At 42.7% G+C, this 15,077-nt stretch overlaps 1 protein-coding gene across 1 annotated transcript in view; it reads left to right on the top strand.

Annotated features, from left to right (window-relative positions):
* LOC132870619 (small ubiquitin-related modifier 2) overlaps positions 1-15,077 on the top strand; it is a 31,656-nt gene that overhangs the window by 13,596 nt on the left and 2,983 nt on the right. Inside the window, exon 3 of the mRNA XM_060904338.1 lies at positions 2,392-2,463. Within this exon, the coding sequence (XP_060760321.1) occupies positions 2,392-2,463 (72 nt within the window). The remainder of the gene's footprint in view (positions 1-2,391; positions 2,464-15,077) is intronic.

Raw genomic sequence — 15,077 nt, 5'->3', positions numbered from 1 at the left:
TATTAATGAAGTTATGGATTAATTAAGCCTTAATGAGCACGTCAACAAAAATCTGTCAATTCCTCGCCATTTTGAATTCTTTCTAGCAAATAGGTCAGTATTCCTAGGGTGGATATCACTTCTATATATACAGTGGGGCAAAAAAGTATTTTGTCAGTCACCAATTGTGCAAGTTCTCCCACTTAAAAAGATGAGAGAGGCCTGTAATTTTCATCATAGGTACACTTCAACTATGAGAGACAGAATGAGAAAAAAAAATCCAGAAAATCACATTGTCTGATTTTTAAAGAATTTATTTGCAAATTATGGTGGAAAATAAGTATTTGGTCAATAACAAAAGTTCATCTCAATACTTTGTTATATACCCTTTGTTGGCAGTGACAGAGGTCAAACGTTTTCTGTAAGTCTTCACAAGGTTTTCACACACTGTTGCTGGTATTTTGGCCCATTCCTCCATGCAGATCTCCTCTAGAGCAGTGATGTTTTGGGGCTGTCGCTGGGCAACACGGACTTTCAACTCCCTCCAAAGATTTTCTATGGGGTTGAGATCTGGAGACTGGCTAGGCCACTCCAGGACCTTGAAATGCTTCTTACGAAGCCACTCCTCCATTGCCCGGGCGGTGTGTTTGGGATCATTGTCATGCTGAAAGACCCAGCCACGTTTCATCTTCAATGCCCTTGCTGATGGAAGGAGGTTTTCACTCAAAATCTCATGATACATGGCCCCATTCATTCTTTCCTTTACATGGATCAGTCGTCCTGGTCCCTTTGCAGAAAAACAGCCCCAAAGCATGATGTTTCCACCCCCATGCTTCACAGTAGGTATGGTGTTCTTTGGATGCAACTCAGCATTCTTTCTCCTCCAAACATGACAAGTTGAGTTTTTACCAAAAAGTTCTATTTTGGTTTCATCTGACCATATGGCATTCTCCCAATCCTCTTCTGGATCATCCAAATGCTCTCTAGCAAACTTCAGACGGGCCTGGACATGTACTGGCTTAAGCAGGGGGACACGTCTGGCACTGCAGGATTTGAGTCCCTGGCGGCGTAGTGTGTTACTGATGGTAGCCTTTGTTACTTTGGTCCCAGCTCTCTGCAGGTCATTCACTAGGTCCCCCCGTGTGGTTCTGGGACTTTTGCTCACCGTTCTTGTGATCATTTTGACCCCACGGGGTGAGATCTTGCATGGAGCCCCAGATCGAGGGAGATTATCAGTGGTCTTGTATGTCTTCCATTTTCTAATAATTGCTCCCACAGTTGATTTCTTCACACCAAGCTGCTTACCTATTGCAGATTCAGTCTTCCCAGCCTGGTGCAGGTCTACAATTTTGTTTCTGGTGTCCTTTGACAGCTCTTTGGTCTTGGCCATAGTGGAGTTTGGAGTGTGACTGTTTGAGGTTGTGGACAGGTGTCTTTTATACTGATAACGAGTTCAAACAGGTGCCATTAATACAGGTAACGAGTGGAGGACAGAGGAGCCTCTTAAAGAAGAAGTTACAGGTCTGTGAGAGCCAGAAATCTTGCTTGTTTGTAGGTGACCAAATACTTATTTTACTGAGGAATTTACCAATTAATTCATTAAAAATCCTACAATGTGATTTCCTGGATTCTTTCCCCCCATTCTGTCTCTCATAGTTGAAGTGTACCTATGATGAAAATTACAGGCCTCTCTCATCTTTTTAAGTGGGAGAACTTGCACAATTGGTGGCTGACTAAATACTTTTTTGCCCCACTGTAGCTTGTCTATAGTGTATATATAAAGCTTGCAACATTTATTGTGCAAGGTGGCCCACTTTAGATCGTTCCTTCTGGACTAGACGGGGCCGGAGTGAGCTACGCCATCACTGACGGTCTCGTTAAAATCATTTAAACTACGTTCACACCAGGATAAATTATCAGTAATGCAATGATGCAGGTTTTTTTTTTTATGCATATAAAACACATCTTACTGGATTTTTTTTTAAATACAACCTTTTCAGGGGTTGTATTTGTTCTTTAAAAAAAAAAATCTCTAACAATGTCATGTCAGGAAATTGTACCGTGGTGTACTTCATCGTGATATCTCCCAGCCCGACCGCGATCTTTATCTCGACAAACCCTAACACGTTCAATCATGAAGCTATCCGAGTGATGTGGTATTGCGTGATAGCAGCTTTAACAGGACTGGGGTAACGGTGAGAGATGAGGCTTATCATCCGAATGATGTGTTTGTCTCGAGAAGGTAAATGGCACATCTGCAGATCATCTGGAAATGTGCAGAATAAATGTAATATTGATTCCACATCTTTAGCTAATCAGCAGCGGGGGAGCGATGGCCTCCCTTGGGTCCGTGTGTGTGAGAGAAGTGCTGAACCAAGTGCCCCCCCCCCCCCCATCTCTTTTTGCTTTTAGGGACTGACAATGAGGCAAATCCGATTCCGGTTTGATGGGCAGCCCATTAATGAAACAGACACACCTGCACAGGTATGACTCTACATCACATGACCTGATTTTTTTTTTTAATACCCGTGTTTATCCTGACGTGTTAAAGTGCCGATTTCCGGTCAGTTTTTAAACCCTCAGGATTGCAGTTGCAGTCCGATCTGAAGGTCCGAGTGCGTGATTCCCCCCCCCCCACACACACACAATTTAAAACATTGTATTTCTCAAAATGGATAACCTGACGGTGTCGACATGTCCACTAGTAATCCGATTATTATCCGGAGTATTTAATACAATTTCATGTAAAAATATGATAATAGATCACACTATATTATCTAATACCGAATTAACCTGCTTACAGATTTGAACCCAGTAATCAGATTATTAGGCACATGTATACTCTCATAGCTTACTTAATTTGTTTATTTATTCATTGCCACATCTGCACGAACATAATCAGAAAGAGGAGAGCTGAAGTAGATATGGGAAAGAAACACCAATAATTCAACACAACCCAAGAAACTACACTCGCCGGCCACTTTAATAGGAACGTGTTCTTGATTCTAAGGCAGCTGGGCCATAGAAGGTTCACGCTGCATGCTGCACGCTACACGCGTGTAAAGAAAAGTGGACAAACGTAGCATGACTTGCTCTGGGCCATAGAACGGCGTTCACGTTGCACGCTGCACACTTCACGCGTGAAGCGAGAAATGAACATGCACACTTTTTTCTAGGCGTGAAGATGGAAATTCCAGTCAATGCATGCGGTCACCGCCGCGCCAGCCAATCAGAACGGGTCTAGGGAGATAACTCTATGCTTTCAGGGGAAAACTTCAGAAAAAATATAATTGAATGGTATAATTGAAAAATAGTTCTTCATCGGGGCAGCACGGTGGTGTAGTGGTTAGCGCTGTCGCCTCACAGCAAGAAGGTCCTGGGTTCGAGCCCCGGGGCCGGCGAGGGCCTTTCTGTGTGGAGTTTGCATGTTCTCCCCGTGTCCGCGTGGGTTTCCTCCAGGTGCTCCGGTTTCCCCCACAGTCCAAAGACATGCAGGTTAGGTTAACTGGTGACTCTAAATTGACCGTAGGTGTGAATGGTTGTCTATGTGTTAGCCCTGTGATGACCTGGCGACTTGTCCAGGGTGTACCCCGCCTTTCGCCCGTAGTCAGCTGGGATAGGCTCCAGCTTGCCTGCGACCCTGTAGAAGGATAAAGCGGCTACAGATAATGAGATGAGAATGAGTTCTTCATCGGGATTGTCAAGCAGATTATAGAATGTTCGGTGAAATTCACCACGGGATTCTCTCAGAAGGAAGTGTTCTCGGCTCCAAATTCTGTTCCTTTTTCTCTTCCTCTGTCTCAGTAAAAGCAGAATGAGGCAATCGTCGTCATCCGAAGAGTCCGTATTGTTGGTTACTCGGTCAAAGTAGAACAGACGCAACACGTGAACATCCAAGCATGAAGTTTAATGGCCCAGGGTCCGGTTCTTCACGTGTAGCGTGCAGCGTGCAGCGTGAACCTTCTATGGCCCAGCTGCCTAAGATCCCTGTTCTTGGCTGCGGGAGTGGAACCCAATGTTGTGTTCTCTCTCTCTGTTGCATGCTGAGATGCTTTTCTGCTCACCACAGTTGTAAAGAGTGATTATATGCAGAGATTAAATTGGGCCGGAGCCCTCCGGAGCTCAGCTCCGCCTCCTCGCCTCGGCAGTCCAGCCAGCAGGAGCTGAGCTCCCTCTGCTTCAGTGTTTGTTATAATAATATAATACTTTTATTCATTTTCATCTATTCTAAAAACACCATCAATGTGAGAGTTCGTCAGTAATGATTTAGACAACAAAAAAATAAGCTAAAGTGAATTACACCCATCAATTTAAAAAAAAAAACATTTTAATTGAATTATCATTGAATGCGCATGCGCTGCGAGAATGCGTAACATCACACAGCGTCATCATACGTTGAATGTTAACGTTAATGGACTTCAGCTCAAGAAATTGGCACCACTGTTTTCTATCAGTCCGGCATACTTTATATTTTATGACGATTTATGTCGTACGAAGTTGTAACTATCTGCTAAACACGATGCCTTAGCAAAGCAGACAGAGGTAAGTCATGGTTCTTTTGTTTATTTTGTCTTTAGTTGAGAAACTTTCTCAGGTAAAATATCCTAGTGCAGCAGATGACATCAGTAACGTTAGCCAACACTGACAGACAGGATGCTAGTCGAAAAATTCACGCCTCCATTTGCTGAAGTTCAGATCTTTTTGTCTGTAGTTCTGTCATCTTCATTTACTAAGTTGTAGCTGTTTTCTGTGTTTTTAGCTTTTAGGTAAATATCAGAAAATTGAGTTGCTAATTTAATGGATGCCCGCTAACCTGTCTTTGCGCATGGAACGCCAGCAAACCGCCCTCGTGATAGTGAGAACTGGCAGCCTGGACTTTTCCATTGGCTCATGGGCTCCACTCCCAATCCAATGTTGCTTTGGTTGGCCAAAGTTATGAGGTTGCTGTGGGGCACTGAGACTAGACTAAATAACAAAATTAAACGATTCAGACATCCCTCGTCTCCCGGACGCTCTGGGAGTCTCCCCGGGAGCACAGAGACAGGAAAGGCAGGAGAAACTTGATCTAAGTCCTGTTTGGAAAGTTGTAAATTAAATTGTAATGACTGGCTATTGCTGATATGTGGTTTGATGTTGTGACATGTAAGTAAGTTTAGCAAACAATTGATTTGATTGATGTAGATTTCTGGTGTGAGATGTAAAGAACTATTGTTAATATGTGAATTGATGGTATGAGATGTAAACAAGTAATGCAAATAATAGTGTAGATTGATGAGATGTAAATAACAATTGCTAATATGTGAATTGGTGGTGTATATTGTGAATAAGTTTTACAAATTACAGTGTAGATTGATAGTGAAACGTAGGCTTAATAAGTTACCAGTATGTGCATTGATGTGAGATATAAATAAGTAGGCCATAAGTTGATAAAATATGTATTAAACTGATGGTGCAATAAATAAAAATGTTTTGAGAGATATTGACCAGGGCGGCACGGTGGTGTAGTGGTTAGTGCTGTCACCTCACAGCAAGAAGGTCCGGGTTCGAGCCCCGTGGCCGGCGAGGGCCTTTCTGTGTGGAGTTTGCATGTTCTCCCCGTGTCTGCGTGGGTTTCCTCCGGGTGCTCCGGTTTCCCCCACAGTCCAAAGACATGCAGGTTAGGTTAACTGGTGACTCTAAATTGACCGTAGGTGTGAATGTGAGTGTGAATGGTTGTCTGTGTCTATGCGTCAGCCCTGTGATGACCTGGCGACTTGTCCAGGGTGTACCCCGCCTTTCGTCCGTAGTCAGCTGGGATAGGCTCCAGCTTGCCTGCAACCCTGTAGAACAGGATAAAGCGGCTAGAGATAATGAGATGAGATGAGATATTGACCACTGTGAGTGAAGAAGGGCTCCCCCTCCTTACAAAAGCCAATTTAACCACTGATTATATGAGTTACTATATCCTTCCTGAACCAATCTGGCCATTTTCCTCTGACCCTCAACAAGGCATTAGTTTACAACCCTGATTCCAAAAAAGTTGGGACAAAGTACAAATTGTAAATAAAAACGGAATGCAATAATTTACAAATCTCAAAAACTGATATTGTATTCACAATAGAACATAGACAACATATCAAATGTCGAAAGTGAGACATTTTGAAGTTTCATGCCAAATATTGGCTCATTTGAAATTTCATGACAGCTACACATCTCAAAAAAGTTGGGACAAGGGCAATAAGAGGCTGGAAAAGTTAGGTGGTGTTTACATTAGACCGTATCAGCGGATCATCAGATTAACGTTTTTAAAACGATTCGCGTGCACACAGCAACGCCAATACACGGATACGCTAATCACATGACGCAAGTTGAAATGTGTCAGTGCGGCTCAGCGCTTCCTCCTCAGCGGCTGCGCTCCAAATCACTCCGCCCTGAACAGCGAGTGCCCTCTGGAGGGTGCGCACTCCGGCCCTGCGCAGCTCACAGAGCGCGCGAGTGAAGCGCACGAGCAGTGATTCGGGACTGAGCCGCTGTGTGTGTGATCCCAGTGCATATCGGGCATGCGCAAGTCACTCACCACTTGCAAGTGGAAGGATGGCAAGCATAGAGACAATCATAACTACACAATGGGCAGTAGGGTTGGGCGGTATCCAAATTTTGATACCTTTAAACCGTCTCTGTGTTTTCCCGAGGTATACGGTATTACCGAGAAAAAAATAATATTTTGTTTCGGCCTACTGTGTAACGTGCGCCTATGCCTCAAATGTACTATTTAAAAGCAGCATAGCGAATTGTGTGCATTGTGGTATGGATTAAGCAGCAAAGCGAATTTTGTGCATTAAGTAGGGTTGCCACATCTGAGTTGTAAAAAACCGGGACACATCGGTCGGCGGTCGCGCCTGCGCACACGTACGAGCGCGGGGGTTGAGGGCTGCGGACACGCACATCTACGATGCCTTATGCCTTATGTGAATGTTCACGTTTAAAAATAAAACAGTTCAACTGGTGCAGTTAGGCGTTTAGTTAAAATTCATTTTGTCTTCTTAACCCTTAAATGGGCACTACCACAAATATTATTACAAAAAATAAGTTCATATAGGAATGATCTTATTTGGACGCCAATTTTTTTTTTAAACAAATATTTAATAGTAGGCTAACAGCCCCCTGAAGAGTCTCTCCTCCCATTCCGTTTCCAAATCAAAATAATACAAATATAATCAATATAATTTCTCTCAGTCTGCTTCGTTGTTGTTTTAGCCTTTTCTCTGGAGAACTGAACTTTAAAAGTTAGACTACCGTATCATACCAAATAGCCCTAATCCTTTGTTTTAATCACAAGAGAGAGGTGCTATGTTATTGGGACAACTGATTTATTCATTTCTCACGCCAGTGTTCAGGCATTCTTTTTTGATATATTTAATGATTTATTTAATGATTCATTTATTGATGAAATTGGCCCAGGCTTTAGAACCAGCCTTTATCAGAATCAGAACATAGGAAGTAGACAGCCAGCCTACTCGCGCACCGACCAAGGGAACTCTCACCTATTGTTTGGTATTACGGTATTCCAGTATCTTTGATTTCGCGCGGCCGCCGTTGTATTGACCACGATCACCTAGCAACGGCGACTGGCTGCGTGCGCAAACATTCGGTGAGGCCACACAAGCAGCTGCCTACAATATGCCCGCTTACGTGAAAACTATTAATATGTTAAGTGGCTGCGAGAAACATTAATGATTTGTGTTTATTTCAATGGGGGATAATGTGAGGAAGTAAAAAACCGGGACAAAACGTGTCCCGGGAAGGTTATTCCATTTTCCTGGACATTTTCCATTTTCCACAAAAAACCGGGACAATCCCGGAAAAACCTGGACGTGTGGCAACACTAGCATTAAGAGATATTTCAAAGCATCACGCAACTCTTCCTTCATCTGTCAGACTCCAAAATGTCACGCAGGGTTGCCATGGTAACGACATAAACAACCCTGCACGCGATGAGAACTTCTTTAGGAAATTGATAGAATTAGTGAAAATACGATCACACAGTTATTCGGGACGATCTTCAATTTATTATTTTATATTATGACCTCATGTACTCCATATTTATTTAGATATTATATATTTTTTTTAAATGACGGTAATGAGACCGATACTGTTGGTACTTTTGGATACCTCGGGATACCTTCTTACCGTAATACCGCCCAACCCTAATGGGCAGTATTTGCATCTTACCATCAACAACATTCAGAATGACCAAGCAAAGCATTATATTCATACTTTTATACTCTTTAATGAAAAACAAAAAGGTGATACAAGGCGGAAACAATAGCAGGAAGTGAAGTCCGCGCCGTTTTTCAGCAGTCGCGTCACATGACCAACATGGCATGAACAACGCCAGCGAATCAGGAAGGTGGATGTCACAGTGACGTTGAATGACGACGTCAGCTAGAGCTCAGCACTGCGTTTCCTCGTATCTCAATGTTTACACAGCACCGGATCAGATACGAACTGGGTTGAATACGTGGGCCCTGGGCTCAGGAATATTTCCAGAGAACATTATCTGTGAACACAATTCACCGTGCCATCCGCCGTTGCCAGCTAAAACTCTATAGTTCAAAGAAGAAGCCGTATCTGAACATGATCCAGAAGTGCAGACGTCTTCTCTGGGCCGAGGCTCATTTAAAATGGACTGTGGCAGAGTGGAAAACTGTTCTGTGGTCAGACGAATCAAAATTTGAAGTTCTTTATGGAAATCAGGGACACCGTGTCATTCGAACTAAAGAGGAGAAGGACGACCCAAGTTATCAGCGCTCAGTTCAGAAGCCTGCATCTCTGATGGTATGGGGTTGCATTAGTGCGTGTGGCATGGGCAGCTTACACATCTGGAAAGACACCATCAATGCTGAAAGGTATATCCAGGTTCTAGAGCAACATATGCTCCCATCCAGACGACGTCTCTTTCAGGGAAGACCTTGCATTTTCCAACATGACAATGCCAAACCACATACTGCATCAATTACAGCATCATGGCTGCGTAGAAGAAGGGTCCAGGTACTGAACTGGCCAGCCTGCAGTCCAGATCTTTCACCCATAGAAAACATTTGGCACATCATAAAACGGAAGATACGACAAAAAAGACCTAAGACAGTTGAGCAACTAAAATCCTACATTAGACAAGAATGGGTTAACATTCCTATCCCTAAACTTGAGCAACTTGTCTCCTCAGTCCCCAGACGTTTACAGACTGTTGTAAAGAGAAAAGGGGATGTCTCACAGTGGGAAACATGGCCTTGTCCCAACTTTTTTGAGATGTGTTGTTGTCATGAAATTTAAAATCACCTAATTTTTCTCTTTAAATGATACATTTTCTCAGTTTAAACATTTGATATGTCATCTATGTTCTATTCTGAATAAAATATGGAATTTTGAAACTTCCACATCATTGCATTCCGTTTTTATTTACAATTTGTACTTTGTCCCAACTTTTTTGGAATCGGGGTTGTACTTTCCACCCACAGAACTGTCGCTCGCTCAGTCTCTGTGTTTGTTTTTTGCACCATTCTGTGTAAATTCTAGAGACCGTTGTGTGTGAAAACCCCAGGAGGAGATCAGCAGTTTCTGAAATACTCAAACCAGCAGTCCATCCAGCTCAAACCGACACCCATACCACAGTGAAAGAAAGTCACACTTCACTGCGAGATCACAATTTTTCCCATTCTGATGTTTGAACATTGTGAACATTAACCGAAGCTCTTGATTTGTATCTGCGTGATTTGATGCATCAAGGGATCGGCTGATGAGAGACCTGCATCAAACAGAACAGCGGGTGGAGGGGTGGGTGCTCCTAATAAAGTGGCCAGTGAATGTATGTTTAAGAAATAAATATTGATGAATAAAAGAAAAAGGGAGTTCCAGTTTTACACCACATTATACTGGTTCTTCACTAGAGTTCATTTAGGGGGAAATCTGATCACTGATTGACCCGTGCATATCCCAAACGTCCCGTTATCACATTTCTGAAGTGTATCATTGGCAGTACCTGATTATTTTCAAGTTATCTATGTGTAAATGTGCATAATTGAATTTCCTTCGTGGCTGAATCACCACATATATTTGAAAATATGATTACTGATATTGACGTTCTGATATCAATATGGTCTCTAAGTGCATCGGTGTTGAAGATCAGATCCCATTAGCCAGCGTCAGTCAGGGTCTGAGGCGTCTGAAGCACGCTGCTTAGGACTGTCGAGCAAAAAAAAATTAATAGAGATGAATAATAATGGTAAATAATATTAATATATTTAGCTGTTAGTCATTAAGATATGAAAACACTGTTTGGAGGTTTTTAAAAAATTGTGGCTTCCAATAACCTGCTTAATCTGCGGTTTGAAATCTCAAATATCGCAAAACAGTTTATACGCTCGCATGAGGCGGTTTTTCAGACAATCCGACAAGTGATATTTTGAAAAACTGAAACGGAAACGTGTTTTGCATCGAAATCACCATGCCAGCACTCATCAGATCGCCATGTTTAATTGCAACGACTGTCGCCAGAGGAGAAATCCCAGCTTTAATCTCATTTAAAGGTTGACTGTAGGTAATAAAAAGAAAAGAATTTTTCCCGACACCAAATTATTTTTGTTTAGTGACCGAAAGCTACTGAATTCAAATCACAGACTTCCAATTTTATTAGTTTTATTAAAAAACTAGAACAATTAATGAATTCTCCACTATTTTTTTCCTGCTTCACCATGATCCAATACAAGATACTACATCATGCATCACGTGGTGGGCTTTTGCTGTTCACGCAAGGCATTGTGGGATACAAATTTGAAGCAGGAGAGAAAAATGGAGGACGCGAGTGTGTGAATGAAACGTGAAAGAGCGACTACAGTAACGGAAAGAAAGCGAGAAGAAGAAAAGACATTGTTATATACGAAGGAAAGGAAACACAGGACCAAACTAATAAATATGGGCGCTCAGCGAGCACCTCGGTGTGATCAGCTGTTCGTTTAGCGACAGAATGATGGAACTGTCAGTGCACGCTCAAAGGGAAACCTGTAGATGGCAGTAATGCAACACTGTGGATGCCAGCTGCTGTAAAACCCAAAAGAAGAAGAAGGTAAACCTGCGCATGCGCACACGGACTTCCGCTGTCTGCTTGACTGCGCCAAGCGAGCGATTTCATGCACATTATTTGCTTTAATCCCCTCAAATTAAATAACTTCCCAGCCACAGAATGGCCTGATATTTTGTGAGATATTACAGAAATAAACATATATCACAATGACCACATTTCAGACAGAATTAAATTTCACCGAGTTTATGAAATCGAAAGGCCGTCTAGCTTTAAAAAAAAAAAAATTACTTTCATTTTGCACAAAACCACGACTGGAAACCTGCCTACTGTGCGCACACACACTGGATGATGATCATATAGATGTCATGATAAAATTCCATTCCTTTTCTGAAATAACTTTAATGAGTAAATAGTTGTTTTTGAAGCCCAAGAATTGTCACTGATCTATGCATTTTTAAGAGTTTTAATTCACTGTTTTAATGAATGAATGCATTTTGTTTACTGCTCAACTCCTAATTTATTTTTTTAAGTCATAATACCATCCAGCTCCTTGTTGTTTTAAAGTTATTTTGGGACAGCCTGGCGTGTAGGAGGGAACTGCAAGTTCTCAGAAAATTAGGAACAAATATTTATAACTTCTAAGAGCCACTGAAACACACACACACACACACACACACACACACACACACACACACACACAGGTCTCTTCTTGGGCATTTAAAACCTCACTGTGAGACATGGAGAATAAATAAACAAACAAATACAAAATCTTTATTAATCCTTCCCATAGGGGATCTTCCAGATTAATTTACAAGGTAATAAAAAAAAAAAAACTGTTACATCGGACTGTTACCTTGCCGTGGTGTAGCAGCTTGAGTGTCTCTAGGACCCTAAGGGCGCATGCCAGCGGGGGCTTCAACCCCTGGCAGGTTTAACCATGCCGGATCCGGTCTTAGGCGAGAGTCCAGACGAGAAACAGTCCATAGCATGCCAACACCTGGCATGCATGGAGGTACCATAACTCCCGAGGGGAAGAGCCACCATGCAGGAGGCCAACCGTCAGTTATGGAACAAGGTACTGGGCAACAATCTTAGGGGCGTAGAGACGACAGTCTCTCTAACACCTGGATACCGGTCGAAACGGCCAAGGGCGTAGAGACTACCGCCCACTCGGGCAACAGTCGGAACGGCCAGTTTGCCTGGGTCAGCTCAAGCCGAGGTCAGCCCACTGACCCAACTAATTGACCGCTTCTCCAGCTATACACATGGTGATTTGCATCTCTTGCGAGTCCACTCTGTGTCCACTGGCAGAAGGATGCAGGCACGGAATTGGGCAGCCTGCTTGCTAGCTGCAGCGAGGCCAGCACCCCCGCTGCAGTGAAACCACATACCCGCTACAGACCCTTCATTAAGAACCTTACACAACCAGCGTCGGTTCGACGGGCAGCGTTTTCGCAAGGATGACGGATCAAGGGTAGAGCCCTTGGGACCCCCTGACCCTGAACAGCCCAGACGCCGCCGCAGCAAAAAAAAAAAAAAAAACAATATTAAAATTTATCTTGGTACTGTAATTAAAAAAAAAAAAACTAGTTACTTAAAAATCTAGACAATAATAATTTCTTTACATTGCCCTTAAAGGCATGTACGCTAGAGCTTGACTTGATGTTTGGGGGAACGGTGTTCCATGCTCTGGCATCACGATATATTAACAAACCACTGTTAATTCCCTGACTCCGCCCTGCACTCACAAACCAGCGCTACACCACTCCTCCATCGACACGGATTTATGTTTCGAACTTAAACACCATCACATTTGGTTTATTTCCTTTTTAGTCACATCACTACGGCGTTGGACAACACTTAGCCCACTTACATAATATACACGTTATATATATTATAGAAATATCCTGCATCATAATGTTTGTCATATCGCCTAACCATTTTACAGCCCTGTAGGAAGACTAACCCATCATGTTCAGGATCAAAATAACATCCAAGGGCTTGATAACTGGTTTTTAAATAAAACCTTGTGTCCTGGTGACACACACTGACATTTGTTCGCCACATATGGCAGCTTTGTTCGGTCCCTCGGGACTGCACAGAACGTGTGTGCACTTAACAAAAAGCACGGTTCAGCTGAGCAAGCACAGATGTAAATGCATATTTCATGCAGATGGGTAGGTATTTAGTCAAGGCTGCTCGTTTCCTTTCATTTTAACAACACAGAGGGGACTGCCATAGTGTCATGATCGATGCCCATGATCAATAGATCATTAAAGCCGGAACGCTCGCCGTCAGAGCCGACAATCACGCTGGCTCTTTATTGAGGCGGAACGTTACAGGAAATTTATGAGGAGTAAGGAAAAACAAGCTGAATGGATATTTTAGAGCATTTCAGGAATGATGTAATGTTCACCAGATGCAATATACTCACTGGCCATTTTAATAGGAACTTGTTCTTGATTCTGAGCTTCCTGTTCCTGGCTGCAGGAGTGCTCTTCTGTTTTCTGTTGCATGCTGAGATGCTTTTCTGCTCACCACGGTTGTAAAGAGTGATCATGAGTTACTAAATCCTTCCTAACCAAAAAAAAAATTTGAACCAGTCTGATAATTTTCCTCTGACCCACTCTTATCAACAAGGCGTTTGTTTACTCCCCACCCACAGAACTGTCGCTCACTCAGTCTCTGTGTTTGTTTCTTGTTTTTCGCACCATGCTGTTGTGTGTGAAAACCCCAGATGATCAGCAGGTTCTGAAATACTCAGGCCAGTCCAAACCAACACCCATGCCACAGTGAAAGAAAGTCACACTTCACTGTGAGATCACGAATTTTCCCATTCTGATGTTCAGGGCTGTGAAAAATCCGCGGAATTCCGCGAATTTGGCAGCCAAAAATATCATTTTAGTAAATCATCTAATTTTGCAATAAAAACTGGGGGGGAGGTTTCTTTTCGACAATGACAGACCGGTTTACGGCATTTGCACCATGCTTACAAACCATGGCACGAATCTTGTGCTCTTTAAACACGCTTTCGATATCAACGGTTTTGAAAAGGAGAATTTCTCGGTATGTCCGTGTCACGGAGGGACATCGTTCAGAGAGAGGACGGGAAGACCGACGATGTCAAAAACATTTGACAAGGAAAACGGCATCAAAAATCCATGGAATTGGCGATGGCTGGAGTTTAAAGTCTGTAGTGAATGAGCACATACGGAAGATAAAAGAACCGGGGAAAGCTTACTGCATCTTGTGCCATCAGGATGTGAAGTACGGTTCTGGTGGAAGAACGCGTTTGGTTGACCATGTTAAAGGAAAAAAAACATGCGGAATTGGTGAAATTGAAGCTGTCGAACTATAGATTACCAGGTAGACCATCTTGTTCACATTTTATATATTCAATTTAGAATAATAATAATAATAAACAGTTCAAATTAAACGGCATGGTTGAGAAAATATTTGCTTTCAGGAGATGCATCAAATCTATCAATATACACAAAATCTGTTCAGCTTCTCGGCCCCCAGGCCCCCGGCTCCTGGGGGGCTGCTCCTCCTAGACCCCCTGCTAAAATTGTTTCCTCGGATTTTGTCATTTCTATTTCACAGCCCTGGATGTTCGAACATTAACTGAAGTTCTTGATTTGTATCTGCGTGACTTTATGCATCAAGGGATCGGCTGATTAGAGAACTGCAGAAAACAGAACAGCAGGTGGATGGGTGGGTGTGAGTGAACAATGGTTTTTACTGTGCCATGACACCCGGTTGATTTATAGGACCTCATTGAATAGCTTTTGTTCATCGTTTAGGATAATGTACATAAAGTGGACTTATCGCTGGCTATCGGAACAGTGTAGACACATCAAACTTAGATTCCCCCCCCCATAAAAAGACAATTCTGTTAGAAAGACCTGATAGCCCCAAGGTTGTCAGAGTCTCCATTCTGATTGGTCAGAAGCTGTTGATTTAATTCTCTCTAGTAGCACTCATGCAGCTGCGTCCTTGAATCTTGTATTCCTCTTCTGCCACAGCAATTTGTCCATGA

Source organism: Neoarius graeffei, chromosome 22 (assembly GCF_027579695.1).
Source record: "Neoarius graeffei isolate fNeoGra1 chromosome 22, fNeoGra1.pri, whole genome shotgun sequence".
Taxonomy (NCBI): Eukaryota; Metazoa; Chordata; class Actinopteri; order Siluriformes; family Ariidae; genus Neoarius; species Neoarius graeffei.
This window is presented reverse-complemented; position numbering and strand designations above follow the sequence as displayed.